The 24,246-nt window shown below is 50.7% G+C and overlaps 2 protein-coding genes across 7 annotated transcripts in view; both read left to right on the top strand.

Moving 5' to 3' along the window:
• The window catches only part of CCDC30 (coiled-coil domain containing 30), a 41,001-nt gene extending 23,459 nt beyond the window's left edge, over positions 1-17,542 (top strand). For 2 of the 5 annotated variants that reach the window (XM_027658209.1, XM_027658212.1), the window contains exons 10-24: positions 980-1,078; positions 1,704-1,844; positions 3,208-3,342; positions 4,336-4,490; positions 5,896-6,136; positions 7,448-7,621; positions 8,202-8,411; positions 8,966-9,123; positions 10,410-10,557; positions 11,715-11,836; positions 12,867-13,008; positions 13,836-13,972; positions 14,879-14,975; positions 15,675-15,742; positions 15,945-17,542. In XM_027658209.1, coding sequence (XP_027514010.1) covers positions 980-1,078; positions 1,704-1,844; positions 3,208-3,342; positions 4,336-4,490; positions 5,896-6,136; positions 7,448-7,621; positions 8,202-8,411; positions 8,966-9,123; positions 10,410-10,557; positions 11,715-11,836; positions 12,867-13,008; positions 13,836-13,972; positions 14,879-14,975; positions 15,675-15,742; positions 15,945-16,158 — 2,241 coding nt within the window. In that variant the 3' untranslated portion in view covers positions 16,159-17,542. Of the gene's footprint in view, positions 1-979; positions 1,079-1,703; positions 1,845-3,207; positions 3,343-4,335; positions 4,491-5,895; positions 6,137-7,447; positions 7,622-8,201; positions 8,412-8,965; positions 9,124-10,409; positions 10,558-11,714; positions 11,837-12,866; positions 13,009-13,835; positions 13,973-14,878; positions 14,976-15,655; positions 15,743-15,944 lie in introns of all 5 variants that reach the window. The other 3 variants (XM_027658210.1, XM_027658213.1, XM_027658211.1) reach the window with 3 other exon arrangements.
• Positions 17,543-19,222: 1,680 nt separating this feature from the next.
• LOC113954193 (coiled-coil domain-containing protein 81-like) overlaps positions 19,223-24,246 on the top strand; it is a 7,759-nt gene continuing 2,735 nt past the window's right edge. Inside the window, exons 1-7 of one of the 2 annotated variants that reach the window (XM_027658214.1) lie at positions 19,223-19,437; positions 20,672-20,733; positions 21,178-21,334; positions 21,555-21,811; positions 22,483-22,568; positions 23,570-23,664; positions 23,908-24,010. In XM_027658214.1, coding sequence (XP_027514015.1) covers positions 19,326-19,437; positions 20,672-20,733; positions 21,178-21,334; positions 21,555-21,811; positions 22,483-22,568; positions 23,570-23,664; positions 23,908-24,010 — 872 coding nt within the window. In that variant the 5' untranslated portion in view covers positions 19,223-19,325. The remainder of the gene's footprint in view (positions 19,438-20,671; positions 20,734-21,177; positions 21,335-21,554; positions 21,812-22,482; positions 22,569-23,569; positions 23,665-23,907; positions 24,011-24,246) is intronic. The other variant, XM_027658215.1, reaches the window with a different exon arrangement.

The following is a 24,246-nucleotide window of genomic DNA, read 5'->3' as shown; positions in this document are numbered from 1 at the left end:
CAGCTCCTGCAGCCCCTGACCCAGCTCAGACTGGGACAGTGAGGACACCACCCCTCACCCTGGCCTAGAACCCCAGAGTGGCTGGTGGGTCAGAGACCCCCCTGGAGCAGATAAAACCAAAGACCAGAGCAGATAAAACCAAAGGTAGGTGTTTGCCACGTGGCCCTGCTTCTGGACATGTAAGAACTGGTCTTCCAAAGGATCCCAGCTCTATAAGCTGCCTCTCCCTCTTCCCCCTCCTTTCTTCTTTCTCCCTCTGCTTCTCCTTCTTTGCTCCTTTCTTAATACTTTATGTGGCTTGGAGCTGGAGGGATTAAATCTTAAGTGTTGTGGATTGATTGGATCTTGACTTAAGTGTTGTGGATTAATATGTGCTGAGTTGGTATTGTAGTAGAACATTTTTCTAGCTTTTTAAACCTTTGCCAAGTGCCCTTATTTTCTCCCCTAAATTAATAAAGGTACCACTTGGGAACAAGCCCGTGGCTCATTCTCTTAATGCCATCTCAAGGTATTAAAGAACCCTATATATTAAATATATATGTATATAATAATGTACATAATAATGTACATAAATATATATTAAATAAAACTCCTGGCTGAGCCTGTGAGCCCACAGCTCCAGAGCTGGAGTGTCACAGGCACAGGGCACTGCCACAGCACTGGGAAGGAGGGTGACCTTCTTCCAAGGTGTCCCGAGGTCTCCATGTCGGGAGAGCACCACAACCTGTGAGAACTTGGAATTTTCACCAGGAGCCTGGGTTGTGGAGCAATTCCTTCTCTTTCTGACTTGGCCTTGGGTGGCTCCTTCCCCCTTGGAAGCAGCAGGATGAGAACTGAGGGCTGATGCCTGTGCACAGCCCCTCCTGCTCCTTCCTTCCAAACGTGGGGCTTATCCTGGAATGGCAGCACAAGGAGCAGGAATTCTGCATTTAACTGTGAGTCCTGGCTTGGTTTTAACTCGTGGTTTGTCCATGTTCAGATCACCAGTTTAGAAACAGAGTTGCTTGAGGTGCAGAAGAACAGAAGTGAGACGGACAGGAAGGAGCAGGCGGCGTCTGGAGCGCAGGAGATGCAGGAGGTGAGAGCTTTCCCTTGGGAAATCAACTGTTTTGTTTTGGGATGACTTAGGGAACATCTTGAATGAGCATCTCAAGTGACTCTCTCCAGGGGATGCTCTTTATCAGCATCTCCTGGGAATTTGGAGTCCCTCAGCTCCTGGAGGCAGAGGGATGTTTTTGGAAGAAAGGAGCCAACGTGCCAAAGTGATCTTCATGAAAAGTCATCTCCCTTAGGAGCTGGCCTGGCCTTCAGCTCTGCAAGCTGAGGAGTTTGTTGTGAGGGTGAAGGTTCTCAGTTCTTGTGTAGGGTTCAGTGAAACCAAGGGGTCTGTAGGTACATTTAAAGCTGCTTCCCAGCAGGTCCATTTGTTCCCAACGACTGGATCTTCCTGATGTTTCAGCTAGACAGAGCTGCTTACAAGTGGGAGAGGACCTTCCCAAGGTATCTTGGTCAGTAGAGGCTCCAGGCCTTTGGAGAGGTCCTGCCAGCCCTGGGTATGAGATGCAGGAATCCCCCTGGAAATTTTTGAGAGCCTTTTTTTTCTCCTTTCTCTGTTTCCTAGAAGACACATTTCCTGCAATTTGTTTTTCTTTGGGTAGAATAAAGGATGCTGGAGAAGAGACTCCTAATGTTTCTTATTCCAGATGTTGGAAAGCTGTCAGGAAACCATAGACAAGTTGGGAAATCATCTGGGAGAGCAGAGGGAGAGGAGGAGGCAACTTATATCTGAGCTTGAGCTGCTGAGAGAGAATCTGAAGGCTGAGAAGGGGGTCCTGGGCAGCCAGGTATGTGGGACTCCCTGAACAAGCCAGTTCCCTTTGGATGCTCCATAAAATCCAGCAGTTCCCCCCCAGGCACATGATTTGACTTGGTGCTTTTTTCCAGTTTGAAACCTTTGGCAGAGGGTTTTCAATCCATCTGTTTTCATGGTACTGTCTCTAACTCCATCATTTGTTTTTCACTTCAGTGGATCTAATCCCAAACCAGTAATTCCAACTTTGCAGCCAAACCCTAAATTCTCTGGGGGGCAGAGTGGGAATTTTCAGACTCAAGTGGTTATTGCAGGAGTCAGAACACCCCAGAGGCACAGGAGGTGACATGAACATCCTGCTGGGATCCCAGCGCTCCTGGGATGTTCCCCAGGGACCTCAGCACATTTTGCTTGAGCCACTTTAATTGCTAAATCCACTCCTGGGGTATTCTCCCTGCCGGAAATGTTGCTGGAGCTCTTGGCTTCCAGCTGGGCCACAGAGGAGAGAGTTTGTGGTGCCAGCAAAACTGCCCAAGGGCTGGACAAGGGCTGGAAATTAGGCTAAAAATCCAGAAGAGCTGCAGATCCACAGCCTGGATCAGGCAGACCTGAGGGAAACTGGAAAAGGGGGGGTTCCATCCAGGATAAATCCCACATTTTAGCTCTGAGAGGCCTTAAATCAGCTCTGAGTCCAGTCACCTCCTTGAATGCAAGTCAAAAACCATGGAATTCCTGAGCTGTTGGCACAACTCCAGAGACACAGGAGTTGCTGGAGGAACAGTGGCATCTACAGGCCAGGGCTTTGTCCTGCTCCAACAACTCCCCACTGCGAGCTGGGGTGGAAATCAGGCCTGCAAAGCTCTGGATACAAACCTGGTGGGAGAGTGGGTGAGGAGAGGGCTGGAAAGGAACTGAGTGATGTGGGGGATGCTGGGGGAAATGGGAAGAGTCCTTTTTTAATCCTTGCATCCCAATAGTTCAACCTACTCATGGACCATTGGATCAAAATCATCCATCCCTGGAAATCTGATTGGAATTCAACCACCAGCTGCTGGTGGCTTTGCCAAAGGAGGGACTGTTTTCCACCCAAGGGATCATGGGGTGAAATGATCCCATGATCCCCTGTGTTAGACTGGAACAGCCTTTAGCACAGAGACCCTTTTTGCTGGCATTTCTGGCTTCCCACATGGGCTCATTCCCTTTGGATGGAGCAGCTGGATTGGGATGAATTGTTTCCCAACAGTGCTGGAAATGAGCTTGGCATGAAATCATTGGCTTCTCTCAGCTGGAATTATCTTGTTTTCACGAGGGTTTTGGACATTTGAGAGGAGAAAACTTTTCCTGAGCTTGTCCTTCGGGGTGTGTTCATCCACTGACTCCTGCTGTTTCCTCTCCAGGGGTTTCCTGACTCCCAGTTGGAGCTTCCAAGCCACAGTAACACCTCCCCTGGTCTCCAGAGAACATCAGCCAGCAGGGATCTCGTGGATGTGTCCCATGAGAAGCACAAGGACAGTGCTTTGTTAGACCCAGAGGTGAGACATGGAAAGAAGTCCTGGTTGTCCTGGGGCCTGGAGCAGACAGGAGCTGCTGGGGCTCAGATCTGAGTGGATTCATCCTGGTGGAGACAAGACCACCTGAAATCAAACTTCCAGTGCTCAGGAAGAGCTACTGGTGAAAAACCTGTAGGAATCAATGTTTTTGCTGGTGTTTAGTGGGGAGAACAGTGTCTGAAGGGTTTAGGTTCACCACTGGAGATATTAGTCCAGGCAGGTTCAGGTTCTGATCCAGCCTGGGAATTCCTGTATCCTGACATGTTCCTGCTCTTTTGCCCCTTTTATTTTCTCTTTATTCATCCTGGTGAAGATAAGACCACCTAGAATTGAACTTCCAGTGCTCAGGAAGAGCTATTGGTTAAAAATGTTTAGGAATCAACGTTGTTGCTGGTGTTTAGTGGGGAAAACAGTGATTGTGTCTGAAGGGTTTAGGTTCACCACTGGAGATATTAGTCCAGGCAGGTTCAGGTTCTGATCCAGCCTGGGAATTCCTGTATCCTGACACGTTCCTGCTTTCCTGCCCATTTTATTTTCTTGTTGTCTTCTCTTCCAGTCTCAGGTTTGGGGGCAGTTTTGTCTGGTGTTCCAGCGTTGGGTGATGTTGGGGGTGGAGAGCAGCCTCCCCTGGAGAGGATTTTGGGTAGTCTGGACAGGGGATCTCTCTGGGATCCAGCTGAATCCACACCTTTCCCAAGATCTGTTGGTTTTGTCAAGAGATTTGGCACATGCTGTAAATCCCTGGGAGCTGCAGATGGGCCGCAGTGGGATGAAATCAAATAAAGAACCATGACTTGGTGGTGGTTCACACACAGCTACTGCCCCTGCAGGAGGAAGGACTCCAGGACCTGGGATAATTTAACCACAGAATCACAAGCTGTGTCTTGCTGGAGCCCCCAGATTGCCTTGCACTGGCTCAAAAGATTTCCATCAGAGCAAAGGAAATCCAAGTCCTGGTGTTTTCTGACCTTACAGGCCTCTGAAATCCTACAAGATGAACAGAGTCACAGGGTGGAGCAGACACAGGAAGATCCCCATGGAGATGCAAAGACCTATGAGGAACAGATGGCTAAAGTTGTGTTTTTGGAAGAACAGATCAAAAGCCTGAGGGAGGAACAAGAGCTGCTCTGGTAAACCTTCCCAAGGCCTGTTGTATTTTCTGCTCCTTGTCTTTGCTGACTTAATTTCTGAGTCTTTTCTGACTCCCTGTCCTGGAGAGAACAGGCCCAGCAGCTTCGTGTCCTTATGGGATCAGTGTCTGATTTTGGGGAACTCCCTCAATGACATCAGGATCAGCCAGGAGCAAACCTTTCCTCTGCAGCTATTACAGGTTCTGAGCAGATTAAACGAGAGCTGTCCTTAGGAAAGAGGATTTTTCCCTTGGAGTCAGGTGGTGTTTGGAGTAAGAGGGTCCAAATACTTGGACTTAGTCCAAATATTTGGATGAAGGGGGTCCCAAAAAAGCTCCAGTCATGGGTTTGGGCTCCTCAGGGCCAACGGCTGCCAGCAGTGGTGGTCCTCATGCTGCTGTGGATTTTGGGAGTCCTTGGAATTCCGGTGTCCTTGGAGAGTAGGTGTCACCAGGTGACACGTTTTTGAGTAGTAAGGAAAAGCTTGGATTAGGTCCAGGGTGGTTACAGTCAGCGAGATCAGCGAGTCCAACCATTCCCCCAGCTCTGCCAGGGCCACCAGTAACCCAGGTCCCCAAGGGCCACATCCACACAGTCACTGAACACTCCCAGGGATGGTGATTCCAGCACTGATTCCAGCCTGTGCCAGTGCCTGAACATGTAGGCCATGGAATCATGGAATGGTTTGGGTTGGAAGGGACGTTAAAGCTCATCTCATTCCACCCCCATCCATTATCCCAGGTTGCTCCAAGCCCCATCCAACCTGACCTTGGACACTTCCAAGGATGGGAAATCCATAAATTCTCTGGGAAACCCACTTCAGTCTCACCCTACCCTCCCAGGGAAGAATCTATCCGTAATATCCCATCTAAACTGGCACAGGGAATCCTGGAATGGTTTGGGATGGAAGGGACCTTTAAGATCACCCAGACCTTGGGCAGAGACACCTTCCACTATCCCAGGCTGCTCCAAGACCTGTCCAACTTGGCCTTGGACACTTCCAGGGATGGGGCAGCCCCCACTTTGAGTTTGGATGGAGATAATGGAGGCAGTTTGGATGAAGGTGAGTCAGACAGGGACTGGGAGACCTGAGCCCCTCCTTTCAGTGCTTCCCTGTGTCTTTGGAGCACGGAGCAGCTCCCACCCCATGCAGGGTTCCCTTGGCCAGTCTGTGACCTCCTCCCAGGGAGGGCTGAGCCTCTGGACACACGTGGTTTTGTGGGACAGTGTCCCAGGGAGACTGACCTTTGCCCAGAACTGCTGCACACAGGATTAAATCCCCTTTGGAGCCTCCCGAGGTGCTTGAGCCTTCGCTGGACTCTCACATCCCAAACTTTTCCCTTTTACGGGTGTTTTCCCTGGGATATGTGGAGTCATCTCTCTCCTTTACTATTTCCCCTTCAAGCTCTGAATTACTAGAGAGCAACAAGAAGAAGGAAGAGCTGGAAAAGCAGCTCAAAGAGAGCAATGAAGAGAAAAGGATGTTGCTGGAAGAGATTTCCCAGCTCAAGCACAACATCAGGAGCGGCCGGGAACAGGGAGACACCGGAGAGACCTGGAGGATGAGCCCAGGATTGGAGCAAAGGGAGAGCAGGTTCCTGCCATGGCAGAGCTCAGCAGGCAGTTTAGATGGGAGCCTTAAACAGGTATGGGCAGCTTTGCCATCTGCACCCTGATTTTGGTCACTAATTGGGTGGGAAAACCTAATTAAAGCGGGCTGGAAGACAGTCCAACCCTTGGAAATTAGTGATGGCTTCGTTTCCTTGTGTGGTGGGAACTTGGATAAAGTCAGTGCACATGGCAGAAAATAAGGGATTTAAATGGTATTTGTTCCCCTTTCTTACCTTGTGAGCTGGAAGAGAAAGGCAGGAGCAGGAATCCCTGCCAGGAGGGGTGGGAATGATGGGGGAACCCAGGGTGGGGAGGCTGAGGAGGAAAAGGATTCTGTGCGAGGGTTTGGATGGGAAGAGAGGACTGGGTGACCTGTGGGCTGGAGTGGGAGTGGAAAGGAGAGGACTGGAGTTGTGCTGGATCCAAGAAGCAGCGAATCCCTACAGATGGAGCAGAGCAGGACACAAGGGAATGCTGGAAAGGATCCTGATAGAAGTAGATGAGGGGGAAAAAACCCCACAGAACTTCATGGATCTCGAGGACAGCTGCCACTGCCAGACCCCACAGTGCTGGATCAAGACCTTTCCCAGCTTGGGGAGTTACCTGGGGATGTATTTAAGAAGGGAAGCTTGGCCTTCAGTGGATTCCCTCTAGTCCCAAGAGCAGAGGGAGAGGATGCACAGCGGGAATTCAGATCCAGATGTGGCTGGAAGAGATGCTGGGAAGAAGGGCTTTGGTACAACCCAAGCAGAGCTTTTGGTCTGTGTGCCAGACCCTTGCAGGAAGGTGGGTGGTCCAAGGAGCTCCAAAAGCTACCCCAGACCATCGGTGACACCTCAGGGTGTCGGGGCTGTCACAGTGTGTTCCTGCACCACTGCCAGGAGTCCCCATGTTCCTGTTCCCTCTTGGAGCTGGGCTGGATGTGCTGATCCTGCTTGGTTGCCTCAGTGAGATTCTGACACAAGACTTCAGAGTAACCTGGTGGCTTTCTTTGGTTGGAAAAGGTCATTTTAACAGGTGTTTGTTCCCTCATCCGGGTTTTCACATGTTCTCCCTCGACCTCAGGAGTCATGTTGGCTTCTCTGAGGGGATGGACAGAACAGTGGAATCACTGAGCTTGGAAAAGCCCTCTGAGATCATAACCCAGCACTGCCATGTCCACCACAAACCACATCCTCCAGTGCCACATCCACACGGCTTCTAAACCCTTCCAGGGCCACTGTGTGGGGGCAGAGGAAGGCCAGGCTTTGCCCATCTTCCTGCTTAAATACCTTCCTTACTCACAGCCTTTATCCTTCCCTGGAGCTGCTGTCCCTGTGACCCGTGGTGTTGTGCTGTTCCCCCAGGGTCTGTCTGAGGAGAAGTTCCAGCAGCAGGAGGAGAAGCTGCAGCAGCTGCGCCAGGACCTGCGGCGGGTGCAGAACTTGTGCAGCTCCGCCGAGAGGGAGCTGAGGTACGAGAGGGAGAAGAATGCAGAGCTCCAGAAACAGAACCTGCTGCTCCAGCAGGAGTGCACCAAGGTAGGAACAGAGCTGGGCCTCTCAGCTCCACGGGAATTATGGCCCCTCTGCTGTGGAAACAGGCTGGGAGAGCCCGGGGGGAGTTAACCCAGAGAAGAGAAGGCTCCAGGGAGAGCTGAGAGCCCCTTCCAGTGTCTAAAGGGGCTCCAGCAGAGTTGGAGAGGGACTGGGGACAAGGGATGGAGGACAAGGGGAATGGCTTCCCACTGCCAGAGGGCAGGGTTAGATGGGATATTGGGGAGGAATTCTTGGCTGGGAGAGTGGTGAGGCCCTGGCACAGGCTGCCCAGAGAAGTTGTGGCTGCCCCTGGATCCCTGGAAGTGTCCAAGGCTGGGTTGGACAGGGCTTGGAGCAACCTGGGCTGGTGGAAGGTGTCCCTGCCCATGGAATGAGGTTGAGCTTTAAGGTCCCTTCCAACTGAAACCCCTCTGGAATTCCATGAGAAATTTCCCTGCCTCCAAATAAAACCTGCTGCACTTCCTCCCTGATCCCTCTTTTGCTCCCAGTCCCCTTTCCTACCCAAGCCATTCCAGCTGATCTTTGCTGAAGTACAAACTCCATTTCTTCTTTGCAAACTCAGGTCAAAGCTGAGCTGAAACAGGCCCGGGCCAAACTCTCAGACTCCACAGAAACCTGCTCATCCCTGTCAGCACAGTGGGAGAGGAGCCAGCAGAAGGTCAGGGAGCTGGAGCAGAAGCTCTCCAAGTGCTCCCAGGCTGACAAACTCCACAGCAGCCTGAGGGACAGGCTGGCCCAGGAAAAATCCAGGGCAGGAGAAGCCCAGAAAAAGGTGAATGTGAGCTGGGGAACAGGAGGGGTGTGTTTGGCAGGAGCAGCTCGGGAATTGGTTCCCAAAGTCCATTTTGGGATCACTCAGATAAATATTGTAGAAAGAAAGTTGGTTGTTAGTGAGAAGGGAACAGAAGCCAAGTGTGATGGCTCAGTATCTCTGAAATGCTGGGACTGGGACTGGCAGGCACAGGGAGCCTCAATCCTGTTCTTGCCAAGCAGATTTCCTGCTGTTTGCTGGTTGGAAATTTCCAAAACCTTGTGTTTCCCATGGCACTGATTCTGCTGTGCTCCTGCAGGAATCTCTGGAGTCAGTTTTGAAGTTTACAGGATCAAATTGGATCCCAAACAAATTGTTGCCAATTCACGACACACTCTCTGATCCAAGATCCAAAATCTACTTGGCCATTCCAGAAGTTTTGCTTTCCATGAACTTTGACTCAAAACAAGGAAAGCTTTCATTCCCAAGTCCCAGACATGGAGGGATCAAAGCGACCTGGTGCAGGCACCGGTTTATACATTCAGAAATTTAGTCCGTGTCCATTTTCCTCCAAGATTTCCAAGCTCCAGCAGAAGCTGAAGGATTCCCAGCACCAGCTCCTGCTGGCAGAGGCCCGTGTTTCTGACAAGAAGCTGCTGGAGGAGGAGCTGAAGGAGGCCCGGGAGAACGAAGCTCGAGTGCAGCGGGAGCTCCACGAGGGGCAGCTGAAGAGGTACTTGAGCTGTCCTGCCAGTCCATGGGAACTGCAGCTCCTGGGGGGATAAGGGAATCCCAAAACACTGGCTTGACCTCCCCTTTGGATCTGCCACATCCCTGGCAGAGCTCCAGGGATTCCCTCTTGGAGATTTAAAAAATTGTTGGAGGCTTCAGCTGCCTCAGAAGGCCCTTGGCCTCTCCTGCCAGCGCAGTGATGCCAACAGCCCCTTCCTGTGGAGCTGGGATGATGATCCCAGTGCATTATCCACTCTTTTTCATGTCACTGGGACATGGTGTCACAACCCAGAAGGGGAGAGTAACCCAGATTCTGGTTAATAAATCCCTTGGGGGGGATTAGAGTGAAAGGACACTGAATAATCAGTGTTTTTAAACATAAAATATATATATGTAGGGTTTATTTTAGAACAATTTTGTTTCAAAGGTAAACAGGTGTATTGCTGTTTTTGGTGTTATTATCTATAATAATACAGCAATATTAAAGCATCTATAGCAACCTTAAAGCATAAAAATAACACTTAAGGAAATGCATAAGGCAGGGAAGAGAAAGAAAGGATAAAGGTGGAAAGCTGTTTGTAGTCACTGCCTGCTGGATCCAGAGATGAAACTTGGGAGTTGCAGCTTCCATGTCTGTTGGTCTGTTGGTTGGGAAGCCCCCCCCCAAAAGTCAAAGATTTCACAAATAATTGTGCTCTTCCAGCTCAGGTGGGAATGCCTTGTACTTCCTCAGGGAGTTTTACCATGGATCATGGGGAGTTTTACCATGGATCACGTCAGTGGACACGTCACAAATTTTCAATGCTCCCCAGAGGGGTTTTCACAGCAGAGTAATCATGTGAGGGAGGACATTGGCGTGATAAGAATGATTATTATCCCACCTTGCAGGATTTGCCTCTTCTTAGCCTCTTCCCAAATCCAGTTTGTAGCTCCAGGTGTGCATCTGCACCTGGGATAGCTGGACATTGGCACCCACTTAAATGCTCTGAAGGTCCTTCCCCAGCAGGATATTCAGGGAGGGGTGGGCTTTGCTGGGTGAGCAGCTGCTTCTCTTCAGTTTGCAGAAGTCCTTTGGTGACCTTACAATGTGTGAGCCATTAACTGTTTCAGTGGGATGTTGGTGGGGACACCGGGATGTGCTGATCCCTTTCTCCCCACGTACTGATTCCTCTCTCCCTCCCTGTGACCCAGGGCAGTGGGAGGTTTTTAGGGGACACCCAGCCTTGGGGGCACGTGGTGGTGTCACCTGCACCTCAGGGTCTCACTGTCACACTCCCGTGTTCTCAGGAAGCTCCTGGAGCAGCAGGTGGAGGAGCTGCGGCAGCAGCTCCGGCATTCCCGGGAGACGGAGGCGTCGCTGGCCAAGATGCACGTGGAGCTCCAGGCCAAGACTCTGCATGCCCTGGAGGATGAGAGGAAACTCGACCCTGGAGAGGTGAGGGGCTGTGTGGGGGTTCCTTGTCATCCTGGGGGTAACAGGAACATTCCAGGGGGTAAATGTACACCTGGGAGCTGCTGGAACAGGGGCTGAGGGGCTGAGCCCTTGCAGATCCCACTGATTTAACAGGAGCTGCAGGAAAAGGTTCAGTAAAAACATGGAGCTGGGATTGATGGAGGGGCTTCAGCTCCTTTTGTGTTCAGGTTCCTCACAAGGGGCAGCTATCTCTGCTCTGGTGAGCAGGGACAGGATCCAGGGAACAGCTGGAGCTGTGCCAGGGCACGGTCAGGTTGGATCTCAGGAAAAGGTTCTTCCCCCAGAGGGTGGTTGGCACTGCCCAGGCTCCCCAGGGCAGTGGGCACAGCACCAAGGCTGCCACAGCTCCAGGAGGGTTTGGACAACACTCTTGGGGACAGGGTGGGACTGTTGGAGTTGTCCAGGGTCTGGACTGGATGATCCCTGTGGGTCCCTTCCAACTCAGGACATTCCATGATTTCATCTCATGTAGGTTTCCTGGGATGAAGCTCTGAGGGCACAGGAAGACTTTATGGTTTCTTCCTTCCCTTTTTCTTGCAGAGCATGGAGTTTTTTCAGGGAAGTTTGGGCAGAGTCCATTTTCTGGGAGGATTCATTGCCTCCCTCTGCTCTGAAATTCCCATGGCCCCTCATTAGGGGGAGGAGGCCTGGAGGGCAGAATGGATGGATGGATGGATGGGTTGATAGGTGGATGGATGGATGTGTGAGTGGATGGATGTGTGAGTGGATGGATGGATGGATGGGTGGATGGGTGGATGGGTGGATGGATGGGTGGATGGGTGGATGGGTGGATGGATGGGTGGATGGATGGATGGGTGGATGGATGGATGGGTGGATGGGTGGATGGGTGGATGGGTGGATGGATGGATGGGTGGATGGATGGATGGGTGGATGGATGGGTGGATGGATGGATGGATGGGTGGATGGATGGGTGGATGGATGGATGGGTGGATGGATGTGTGAGTGGATGGATGGATGAATGGATGGATGGATGGATATTATCTCTAGTGGGAACCACTGGGATTGAGGAGAGAGAAGCTTTTCAGACCAGGCTGCAGAGGGGAAGGGAGCAGAGGGGCTCCTGCAGCCACACACAATAAAGCAGAGCTGTTTTGCAGCACCTGCAGTGCCAGAAGGAGAACCAGAAGCTCTCGGAGCAGCTGTCCCTGCTGAAGGAGGAGAACAAGGCCCTGTACGAGGAGGGTGTTCGGCTCCTGAACCAGAAGGATCTCTATGTGAGGTGATGGCACAAAATCCTCCCCAGGAATTGCTCTTCCTGTGCCTGGCAGTGGATTTGACTGTCGTGTGGCCTTTCCTGTCTTCTGTTCAGGGATTTGGCATTGGGAGATCCCCCTGAATCCATCACCCCAGTGTGCTGTGATGTCACACACCATGTGTCTGATGTCGTGGAATTCTGTATGGGTTTGGGTGGGAATAGACCTTAAAGATCATCTCATTCCACCCCCTGCCATGGGCAGGGACACCTCCTACTAGCCCAGGTTGCTCCAAACCCTGTCCAACCTGGCCTTGGACACTTCCAGGGATCCAGGGGCAGCCACAGCTTCTCTGGGCAACCTGTGCCAGGGCCTCATGACCCTCACAGCCAAGAACTCCTTCCAATATCCCATCTATCCCTGCCCTCTGGCAGTGAGAGGCCATACCCTGTGTCTTGTCCCTCCATCCCTTGTCCCCAGTCCCTCTCCAGCTCTCCTGGAGCCCCTTTAGGCCCTGGAAGGGGCTCTCAGGTCTCCCTGGAGCCTTCTTTTCTCTGGGTTAAGACCCCAGCTCTCCCAGCCTTTCCTTGGCAGCTGAAGGCAACAGAGGGGCCCCTGGGAGGGCTGTGGGTGCTGCTGGTCAGGGTCTGGTATCAGCAGAGACCCTCCTTGGAGCTGCTCCTTTCTCCCCACATCCCTTCTGTTCTAATGTTAAAGCCCAGTAGCTTTTTGAGCATGAATTTTGAGCCAACATGGCCAATTATCCCTTATATGGTAGAAAATTCTTTTCTTTTTTTGACATTATTTTGGGAATGCTTTGGGTCCTTTTCCCTTAATCAATTTCCATTTGATTGACAATTAAAAATGTAACATTTCCAACAAAAAAAACCCCCAAACTGATCAGTGAAAGAGTCCAGAAAGTCTGTTCTGTGCAGGCAGAAGGAGCTGGGGGAGGGGCTGACAGTCCCAGTTCAGGCTTTGAGGAGCCTGAAGGAACTCAGGACATCTCCTGCCATGGAGCATTTCCCAGCCTGAGGGTCGTCTCTGCTTCCTCAGGAAATACAACGAGCTGCAGCTCCGGCACAAGGACAAGATGCGCAGGGCCAAGGAGACGTTCATCCACGAGGTGAAACAGAGGGACAGCAGGATCAAACAGCTGGAAAACGAGCTCAGCGAGTCCAAGCTCCAAGTGGAGAAGGTGAGAGAAGACACCGAGGGCTTCTTCAGTAAGGGGAAGCTGCAGGAGCATCCCTTCCTTCCAAAATAATCATGGAATGGCTTGGGTTGGAAGAGACGTTAAAGACCATCCAGTCCCGCAGACAGGGACATCTTCCCCTAGCCCAGGTTGCTCCAAGCCCCATCCAACCTGACCTTGGACACTTCCAGGGATCCAGGGGCAGCCACAGCTTCTCTGGGCAACCTGTGCCAGGGCCTCCCCACCCTCACAGCCAGGAATTCCTTCCCAATATCCCATCTAACCCTGCCCTCTGGCAGTGGGAAGCCATTCCCTGTGTCCTGTCACTCCAGGCCAAAGTCCCTCCTTGCAGGAAGGGACCAGCTCCTCCTGGAAGAGTCCAGGAGCACCATCCCCAAGACGTAGGAACAAAAAGCCCACAGGAAATTCCTGGCTCAGGTTTGCCCTCAGGGGAAGCCAAATCCTCCAGACACTGCCTGAGCTCCACTTTCCTTTGCCTCTGCTGGGCAGTGACCCCAAAGCCTCTTTTTGGGGTATTTTACATAAGACAGGGAATGAAATTCCAGAGTCCTTATGGCTGGAGAAGACCTTTAAGATAATGATCTTCATCAGGTCCAGCCATCAACCCTCCACCACGGGTTCACTCCCAACCCATGTCCCCAAGTGCCACATCCACATGATCCTTGAACTCTTCCAGGAATGGGGACTCCAAGTTTCCAGGAATTGATATCCTTGTGGTGACCCCTTTGGGAGGGTTCTGAGGTTTGCAGGGGGCAGAGAGGACCCAGGTGTAAGTGCTGGTTGTTCTTTCCTTGTTCCCCACCCCTCAGGGGAAGGTGCTGATCACCCAGATCACTGCTGAGAACGAGAAGCTGCTCCAGGAGAGGCGGCGGCTGCTCCAGAAGATTTCAGAGCAGGAGGAGCCCCTTTGGAGCCTCCGCTCTGGGATTGCCCCCGTGCCCAGCAGGTAGGACCCTCCTGATGTCCATCCCTCCCTCTGGGAGCCTCCCTCTTCCCCAGATTTGGGCCTGTTTCTCTTAGGAATTCCAGAGGAACTGGATTGTGCCCCAGCCCTTAGTGCTGTGGCTATTAAATTTGCTGTTAAATTTTTTTCTTTAATTTTGTTACATTTTGTTAAATTAAACTTTATTAAATTTTAGCCTTTATTACAGTTTTATTTTTATATAATGATATTTTATTATATAATAACATGTTTTTATAAATAAATATATAAACAACTTATTATTTAACAATAAATTATATATTTAATAATAATTTATGTAATAATAATTTATTTAATAATAATTCACTTAATAATAATTTAATAATAATTTATATAATATTTTATTTAATAATAATATTCAAATAAACAAAATATTATTCAATAATATATTATTATAAATAGATGAATAAATTATATAAAATAATATCACTAATGGTATTTTATTATATAATAATATGTTTTTATAAAGAAATACACAAATAACTTATTATTTACCAATAAATTATTATAAATATTTAATAATAATTTATTAAATAATAATTTATGTGATAATTCATATTATAATTTATTTATTAATAATATTTAACTAAATAAAATATTATTTAATAGGATATTATTATAAATATATAAATAAATTATTTTAATTCATGACACATTACTAAAATAATAATAAAATAATATTGTGTAATAATTTATTATTAAAGCCCTAACAGCTGTAATTAGGGCTGTAATTAGCCCATTTTCCCATCAAAATCCTCAACCTTTAGCTGGAGACTGTGCAGGAGGGTCTGGAGTTCAAAAAGAGAAATTCCCCTTTGAAAACAGAGCGTGGCCAGAAGGAAAATAACTTGTGCCTTTTTCCACACTCAGAGGGAAGATCCTGGAGGAGGAGAACAAGCTCCAGCTCTCCGGCCACGTGCCTCCCTCCCAGCGCATTCCCAGGAGCAGCCCTGCTCCCAACACAGAGGTGAGACCCTGGAAGGGCTGGGATCGGCAGGAGCTGAGCCCTGAGGGGCTGGAGAAGAGCTGGATCCAGCAGGATGGGATGGAAAGGGCCCCAAACATGGGAGAGGTTGCACCAACTTTGTGGGAAGCTGAAGGTTCCATGCACTCCCTGAGCTGCTGTGCCCCGGGATCCCTTTCCACGGGGACAGGAATCTCACTTGGTACCTTTGGAGCTGTTCAAAGACCTCAGTTGTAGAGTTGGCTCCAAAATTAGGAGGATCAACCCTGGGTAGAGGGGTTGGGAATGTTCCTTCTGTCACCCAAAACCCTCAGGCCGAGCTGAGCGATGATCCCAACTCAGCTGAGCTGGAGGAAGAGCTTTGGGGGGAGAAAGGGGGAAAAAAGGGAGAAATCAAAGACTTTTCAAACCAACCAGGTGGATTTGGAGGTTTGTTGGGATGTTCTAATGTGGAGGGAACCCAGTTGGGGTGGAAATGAGGGGGAAAGGGCTGTTTGGGGCTCTCCTAGGCTGGGTGGGGTTTGGTTTGGGTTTTTTTTTTAGTTTAAGTTAAGACCCAAAGGTGAAATCCCTGACTGGCACCTCTGTGGGTCTGGGGAGAACTCTCAGTGGAGCTGGGGAGGGCTTGGAAAACCAGGATATGTTGGAATTCAGGATCTGACCTGCACCTCCTCCTTTCAAAGTCTCTCTTCCTTCTTCCAGGACTCGAAGACCCTTCACGTCTCCGAACGCCAACTCCAGAGTAAGGTGGTGCCACCTCCCCGTGCCAGGTACCTTGGGAGGAGCAGGAGGAGCCAGGAGAAGGTTGTGGGGTGGATGAGGGAATGTGAGATCCTTGGAGGAGGTTCTGGGGGTGGGCGAGGGGTGTGAGATCCTTTGAAGAAGGTTGTGGGGTGGGTGACGAATGTGAGATTCTTGGAGAAGATTTTGGGGTGTGTGAAGGATGACTTAACAGTGCAAATTCCTTTCTAGCTTCCCACCCCGGGATCTCCCAGAGCCCTTGGGTGCCATGAAGGCCCCTCAGGACATGAAGCCTGAGGGAGAGGCCGAAAGCCAGGACTCCTCCCTGGGCCTGTCCCCCTCCCAGCCCTCAGAGCTGGGCTACCTGAACGTGGCCTCCCCGGGGGACACCACGGCATCCCCGCTGCAGGAGGAGAGCAGGAGCCTTGGCTCTGAGACCTTCTGAGCTGGGAATGTCTGTGCAGAGTCACCTGGATGCAGGATGGGGCTCCTGAGCTGGGAATGTCTGTGCAGAGTCACCTGGATGCAGGACTGGGACTCCTGAGCTGGGAATTCTGTGCAGTGTCACGCTGGGGCTCCTGAGAATGTTATGCAGTGTCACCTGGATGCAGGACTGGGGCTCCTGGTGCCATGGGATGACAGAGACTGCAAAGAGAAGAATTGCCAAATGGACTGACCTAGGGATTTCCGGGATATTTTCCAGCTAAATTAATCCAGAGTGTTGTTTTTTTTTCTCCACATACCCCCTGTAAATGTGTTTGTGTGATCCCAGAGACACTGGAGGTTGGGATTTGTAGATAAACTCATAAACACGGAAGAGGGGTGGGGTGAAGTGTGTCTTCCCTCAACCCTAATTCCTTGTCCAGGCCAAATCTATAAATTTTATAAAGAAAAGAAATTAATGTTCATTGGTTCTTAATTACATCATTCTCTTTCATTAGCCAGTATTTTACTTCTATTGGTTATTGATTTCTCAATTTCTGTGCTAATTAAATCCACATTTTTAGTATCTTTTTTCCTAGAAGGGGCTTTCCAGCACGTGGACTGAATTCTTTGTTAATTCTTTTTCCTGTCTTCTGGTTTCTACAAAAGGTCCTTGGTTAGGTGGGATATTGGGAAAAATTCCTTCCTGTGAGGATGGGGAGGGGCTGGGATGGAATTCCCAGAGAAGCTGTGGCTGCCCCATCCCTGGGGAGTTTCCAAGGCCGGGTTGGAGCAACCTGGGATAGCAAAGGTGTCCCTGCCGTGGGTGGAACAAGCTGAGCCTTAATGTCCCTTCCAACTCAAACCATTCCATGAATCCATGATTCTCTGCTCAGCTGTTGCCAACCAGCAACCCCAGGCCCTTTTCCACGAGTGTGGAAGAATTACTGGGGGAAAATGACTGAGACTGAAGTTCCATGTCTGTCTCCCATGAGGGGTTGTAATCCTAAGGAAGCCTCCAGGCTGGAATGCTGTTGGCATGTAAGGGATCTGTTCCACAACAGTTCCCCAAACAGCATAGCCTGGAACCTGGGATGTTGATCGCACTGGGAGCTTGATGTGCCTGTTCCAAGGGAAACAGAACAGCATGGAATGGTGTGGAGACACCACATCCAGGCTCTGCTGGAATCACCACAGGCTTGGGAACGTGGAGCTGATAAACCACAGAGCAACTGCCACCCCAGACATTCCTGCTCCAGCCAACGTGGCAGCTCCTCAGAGTGAAGAATTGGCCTTGGCCCGTTGCTCCAGCCTGTCCTGATCCCTGTGGAGCCTTCCCAGCATCCCAGATCAACATTCCCCCCAGCCTGGGCTCTGCTGTGATTTTTTGTAGTAGTTTAAAAAAACCCCACTATTTTTTCTCTTGTAAGAAAACTTTATTGCAAGGGCACAGCACAAAGACACAGAGGAGATTCTCCCACTACTGCCAAATCCTCCAAAATCATCACAATAAATAAATAAAACCCTCTGAGTTTGTCTTTTTAGTGTCAGTGAGTCAGGAATCAATTCAATTTTGGCTAGGAGGTGTCTGTGTGACTGACAAAATCCACTGACCTCGATGCAAAACTTGTTCACCTGTTTATACGTTGTTAGAAAACAAAGAAATTCATGTTCCTTGGTTCTAAATTACATAATTATATTTAATTAATTATAATAACTATAATTAATTATTATATATTAATTATAACGATTATAAGTGCTTTCATTAATTATAATAATTATCCCCTATTGGTTATTGATTTCTTGCTGTTTTTGTTAATTAGTCCATATTTTTTTAGTCTTTTTAGGACCTTTTTCCTCTGGTGGGGGCTTTCCCTCACAAACACTGAGACTTTCCTAGTCTCTTCTTTATCTTCTTATTTCTGCAAAGTGTCCCTGTGGTCCAGAAGTTCTGCATCCCAGATTTCCAGTTTCAACAATCCATCTTTCTCTCCCTGACTTTGTTCATTGAAGCACATGAGCAAAGTTAGGTTATCAAAACTTAAGTTGCAGTAATTTTCCCAAACTCTTCCTGCAAAAGTAGCTCATGAAAACTTTGCTAAAGAGAAATTTAATCTAATGTGCTAGAGTAATTTAAAAATAACCAGCTACTCATAACTGATACACGTTGGTTATGGTTGATTAAAACAATTAAAAATTAACGAAAGCCATTAAAATTAAATAATTAAAATAAACAAATTAATAATTACATAAATAATTAAATAATTAAAATAAACAAATTAATAATTACATAAATAATTAAATAATTACAATTATTTAAATGTTCTATTGTTTCCAACCCCCCCAGACCCCAGGGCTCCTCCAAACTGCTGCAGACTCCCAAAATGCCTGCACTGACTTCCAGTGCCTGGGAGGGGGGAGGTCTGAAAAGGGGCCACCCTTGCACCCCAAAAATCATGGAGGGGCACAACAAATGTTTCGGAGGGGCTGCAGTTTTGGGGACCCTGCCCCAATAGGGGGTCACCCCACCCAGGGTGTTTTGGGAGGCCTCTTTGGGGGTTTTTTGGCTTGAGGGGTGAGAGATTTTGGAGTCGTCCCCCCCCATCCCCTATACTGCCTGTAAATAAATACTGAGTCCAACATCCTTCTTATGACTTTGGGGGCTCCGTGGTGGGATTGCTGGGCTGGGAGAAGAGTTGGACTGGAGGATCCTTGTGGATCCCTTCAGCTCAGGATATTTTATGATTCCATAATTCCAGACATTCCCTGGTAGTGCCACTTAGGACCAAGGACTCCTGAAGCTTAAATTACTTCAATTTGGGGCGAGGTTTTTCCCAACTTGATTTTTTTCACCCCACAAGTTTTTCAGACTCCTTTGTCTGGGAAGAAAGTTGCCATGTCCAGGGCTTCTCAGGTGAGGGCCAGCAGTGCTGGGTGGTGACTCTTTGGAAAGGGACATTTGTGGAGGCAGCCCCTCAAAAGGACAAGTGCAGCCTCCTTCCCCTTGTAGGGTGAAGCCTCGCAGGTGCCAGGTGTGTATGTGGCCCTACAGCCACACACTGAGGTCACAGTGGGACATTCTGCCTCACTTGACAACACCCCAATGCCCGCTTCCCTAGAACCAGGACTAGGAACAACTGTGGGGAGCTGCTCCCAGGATCTGGTGCCCCAGTTTGGGACCATGGTGAGATGGAGAGGAGGAGGAGAGTAGTTCGAGCACGAGGAGCTGCAGCCAAGACAGAGCCATTTCCTGGCTCCCTCCTTGCAGTGTCCCCAGACCTCGTGTATTTCTCCAAGGATGGTGAGGCCTTGAGGTCCCCTGAGGCCCAAGAGCCATGGGATAATCCCAGCTTTTCACAGGATCACAGAATATGCTGAGCTGGAAGAGACCCACAAGGATCATCCAGTCCAACTCCTGGCCCTGCCCAGACCCATCCCCAAGAGTCCCACCCTGTGCCCCAGAGGATCAGCCAAACTCTCCTGGAGCTCTGGCAGCCTTGGGGCTGTGCCCACTGCCCTGGGGAGCCTGGGTAGTGCCCAACCAGCCTCTGGGGGAAGAACCTTTGCCTGAGATTCAACCTGAGCCTGCCCTGCCACAGCTCCAGCCATTCCCTGGGTGCTGTCCCTGGTCCCCCCAGAGCAGAGCTCAGAGCCTTCCCCTCCTCTGCCCCTCCCCAGGAAGCTGGAACTGCAGTGAGGTCTCCCCTCAGTCTCCTTTCTCCAGCTGAACACACCAAGTGCCCTCAGTGTCCTCACACGGCTTCAAATCAAGGCCCTTCCCCATCTGTGTTGCCTCCTTTGGACACTCTTTAATGACTCAATATCTTCCTGACACTGTGTCCCCCCAAACTGCCCCAATGTTGAGGTGAGGCCGCCCCAGGGCAGAGTAGAGAGGGACAATCCCCTCCCTGGCCTGGCTATGCTGGCACTGGTGCCCCCAGGACAGGGTTGGCCCTCCTGGCTGCCAGGGCCACTGCTGACTCAGGGCCAACTGGCCACCCACCAGGACCCCCAGGGCCCTTTCCTGGCACTGCTCTCCAGCGTCTGGCTCCCCAGTTGCCCAAATGTGCCATTCCTGACTGTCTTCTCCTGGTATTCCCATCTGGTGTTTCCACAGTCACTCAAACAGTCCCACCTGTGCCAATTTCAGGGTTTGAACTGCAGAATTCTTCACTGCAAGTTCAGAAAAGGTGACTCATTACCAGGGCCCTTCTGTGGACCTTGATTTTACTGCAAAATTAACAAAAAATATGTTTTTTAGAAAATCAGCAAATATGAGGAAAGAACAGATATGGGTTTTGGGGAATGATGAATTGGAAAGAAAATTGCATTGCTTTTATATATCCTTCATTAGATCATTCTTGATTTTAGAGGCTACACTGATTGAGAAGCTACTCCAGTCACCAGTAATAAATGTGTTGGTGACTTTCCCCAGGAAGAGTCCCTGTGGAGAAGGGGATGTGAGGTTAGGAAGGCGAGGGGAAATGATGATCTTCATAACCTCAACGTGGCCCTTCCTTCTCTTTTTCCAACAGTAATCACTAAAATTTGGGACTGTGTGTCCGAGTGCTGCCGCCAAGACCTGCTGCTGAAGAAGGTGGGGTTGGTTTCCTCGTCCTCCCTCAGGTCATGGGGGTTTCTTGACTCTTCCCTGTCCTGCCTGGCCCTTGCTCATCCGGCTTAAGTGTCCCAGGCAGTTGGAGAGAGCAGACAAGCAGCACTTTAGCAGGAGAATGTTGGATTTCTTTTTTTTGGAGTCTTTTCCAGCACAGCTGGAAGGGAGGAACACCCAGTGGGAGAGTCCAGGCAGTGCTCTGACAGTTCTCAACTCTTGGCACTCCTTGGGCCTTCCCAGGATCTGCGTGTCCTGCACACTGCAGGGAGCGAGGAACCCTCTGTGGTACAAGGCTTTCCTGAGTGCTCCATCTCAGCAGGGCTGGAAAGGCCACAGATCCCCCTCAGTGGAGTCCACACAAGCCTTTACCCCTGTCTGCTCTCTGAAAAGTGCCTGGCCTTGCTTATCACCTGCCTTTGATTCCAGAGGGTCGGGCTGATGGGCCTGGGGACCATCCACGTCATGAAAAAACCCATCTGGCAGGGAAAACTGGAAGGTTTCTTGGTTGACAGTCCCGAGTTTGACCTGGACAAGCCATTCCTGGTGGGGAACAAGCTCCCTCATGGGAACAGTCTGGTGCCTGGTAAGATGAGCCCTGGACACAGCTGGGCACGCTAAATTCAAGGGGTGCTGGTACTGCTGGGCAGCTCTCTTGGAAGTGTTCCTGGGAGTCACTGCCCAGGCCCACAGAGACACAACATTTGCTGCTGGATCCTCGTCCGTGTGGTGGGAGGGTTGGTGGCTCTGGAGTGATCCCGTGAGGGCCGAGCGGGTGATGTTGCCGTGGGGTGGTTTCTCCCCAGAGCTCTCCAAAGCCGACGAGCTGGTCTGTGCTGAGGTTGCCCTGCGCCTGCACGTGCCCAAGGCCACCGTCGTGATGTGCATCAAGGCCACCATGAGGGTCTTTGAGTGGGCCTTGTCCAGCAGGCAGAACTTCGACTTCGTGTTCAAGGACATCGGTGTCCTGGTGTGCCGAGGGGGGCACGTGGCCATGAGGTTCTTCGAGGACCTGGCCCGGGAGGTGGCTCAGTCCGAGAACCTGGCAGACAGTTTGCTCCAGGTGGGTCTGCTACACCTTCCAACTCTTGGGCAGTTTCCTGGGGTCCTGCTGACTGGGCCTGCCCTCCTGCCCCCAGAGGGTCCTGCCTGGAGGATGAGCTGCCTGGAGGATGATGGTGTCCCAAAAGGCCAAGGTGGTGGGGAGGCTGGTGGATGTGGACACGATGCAGGGGCAGAGGAGGAGGGTGGGGGAGAGGCAGCTGGGGTTGGGATGGTAGAGGGGCTATTGGGGTTGGGGATGGCAGAGAGGGAGTTGGGGGTGGGGTGGGGTAAAGGCAGCTGGGGTTGGGGTGACAGAAAGGCAGTTCGGTTGTGATGGTGGAGAGGGAGCCGGAATTGGGATGATGGAGAGGTAGTCAGGGTTGGGATGGAGGAGAGACAGCTGAGATTGGGGTGACAGAGGCAGCTGGGGTTGGGTTTGAGGAGAGGTATTTGGGGTTGAGGAGACAGAGAGACAGTTGGGGTTGGGGTGAGAGAGAGGCAGCAGGGATTGGGCTTGAGGAGATACATTTGGGGTTGGGGTGGTTGAGAGGGAGTTGGGGTTGGGGTGACAAAGAGGCAGTTGGGATTGGGGTGACAGAGGCAGCTGTGGTCGGGTTTGAGGCGAGGTTTCTGCTGTTGAGCAGGGTAAATACCCCGTGGATCCCTGCCATGTCTCTGTCCCTGTTGCAGTCACCAAACCTGAAGCAATCATTCGTAGCCCACATGGAAAAGGACAGTTCCCAGCTGCCTCCTGGAGGTGTCTTGGTGTTGCCACAGTGAGTCCCTTTTTTCCTGTTCCAGGGGTGTGTTCCCTCCTGGCTGGGCAGTGTCCCAGCCCCTCCCTGCTGAGCTGCCCTGGGTGCTGCTGCTGCTGGTCTCCTCCTGAGGTTGGGTGGGAAGGACTCTGCCCAGGGAATGCTTTTGTGCAAAGCCCAGGGCCATTCTGGCTTCTTTGGGAAGTACCTCCAGGTGGATTCCCTGGGAAGAAGGCCCGTTTTGCCTTCCCACCTGTGTGGGAACTGCCCTGGAGATGCAGTTGGGGGCCATTGTTGTAGACGGCGGGATAAAGACACACACGACCACAGAATTGATCCATACTTATCCAACTTTATTGCTGCGTGCTTTGTGTTTATAAAAGCTTAATAATTAGCCTCATACATAATACAAAAGCTAAGCTCATCATTGGCTTCTGATTACCTAAAACATATTTGCGCAAATGCTGTGTGAATGCTGTTTTGTTTCATACTCTTATAGTTACTTGTTTCATACTCTTATAGTTACTTGTTTGCTATTTGCTCTGCTTTCCCATCCGCTTTATTCTATTCTTCTGTCACGTCTGCAGTTTCACAGATACAGTGACCTTCCAATAGTTTTCCCTTACCGTGGGACCAGAGCTATAGCATCTTTCTCGTGTCCTCTTTCTATCAACCACCTTTCTGTGATACTCTTGACAGGCCATAGTGCAGAACTCCACATCTCCTTCCCTTTCCTTGGAGTGAGACTGAGAACCAAGAGGCTGCAGAGCCCGGGATATTCTCAGGTCCCAGAGCCTGGGATGTTCCCAGTCAATGTGTGTTTGCTTCCCTTGGAAAGCACCTCTGACAAGGGGTATCCCAGACTTGCCTGAGAGGATGGATGGAGGCTCCAGGGAAATGTTTTGCCACTCCTCCTACTGTGTCTCATTTGGAAAACTGGATGGCTGGGAACAGCTCCTTCCCAGGGGCTGCCATGGACTCTGCTACATCCATTCCAACTGATGTCTCCACATTCTTTCCAGCTTTGTGCAGGTGGATGGGAAGTCAAAGCCACATCCTGTGAACGCTTCCCTGCAGAGCACTGGAACAACGAGTGCTGAGCACCAGCCGACTCCAGGTACATCCCCTCCCAGAACTGCCCTCCTCCATGCTCCAGGGAATCCCCTCTCCAGCCTAAAAGCTGTCCCACCAGGTCACCCTTTTTCTCCATGGGGCCTCAAGGCAGCAGTGGGGCAGCTCCAGGGAGTAGCACGGCCCTCAGGGAAGGGGAGTGGGCTGGGACAGGAGGGCTGGCACATCCTTCATGTCCAAAGTGTTCCAGAGATGCAGTTGAGAGGAGCTTCCTCTTTGCCTTCCCCAGGGAATGTTCCTGGCCAGCGCCTTCTTTCTCGCCCACGTGTTTCTCCGAGTCGGATACGGGATGTGGAAAAGAGAAAGGCTGATGCTGGAGGGCAGAGAGGGAGGTGAGTCCTGGAGAGTGGCTCTAGGGAATGCCAAGTGCCACGTGCTCCTGGGTGGATGTGAGGAGCTGCCACCTTTGGCCACTGTGCCTGGACTCAGCCAGAGCGGATCCCAGCATGGGCACAAGGACTTGGCTCTTCACAGAATCATAGAATAGAATCAGCTGGGTTGGAAGGGACCTCTGAGATCATCAAGTCCAACCCTTGATCCAACCCCGCTGTGGTTCCCAGCCCATGGC

Source organism: Corapipo altera, unplaced genomic scaffold, assembly GCF_003945725.1.
Source record: "Corapipo altera isolate COAL_440 unplaced genomic scaffold, ASM394572v1 301, whole genome shotgun sequence".
In the NCBI taxonomy this organism is placed as follows: domain Eukaryota; kingdom Metazoa; phylum Chordata; class Aves; order Passeriformes; family Pipridae; genus Corapipo; species Corapipo altera.
This window is presented reverse-complemented; position numbering and strand designations above follow the sequence as displayed.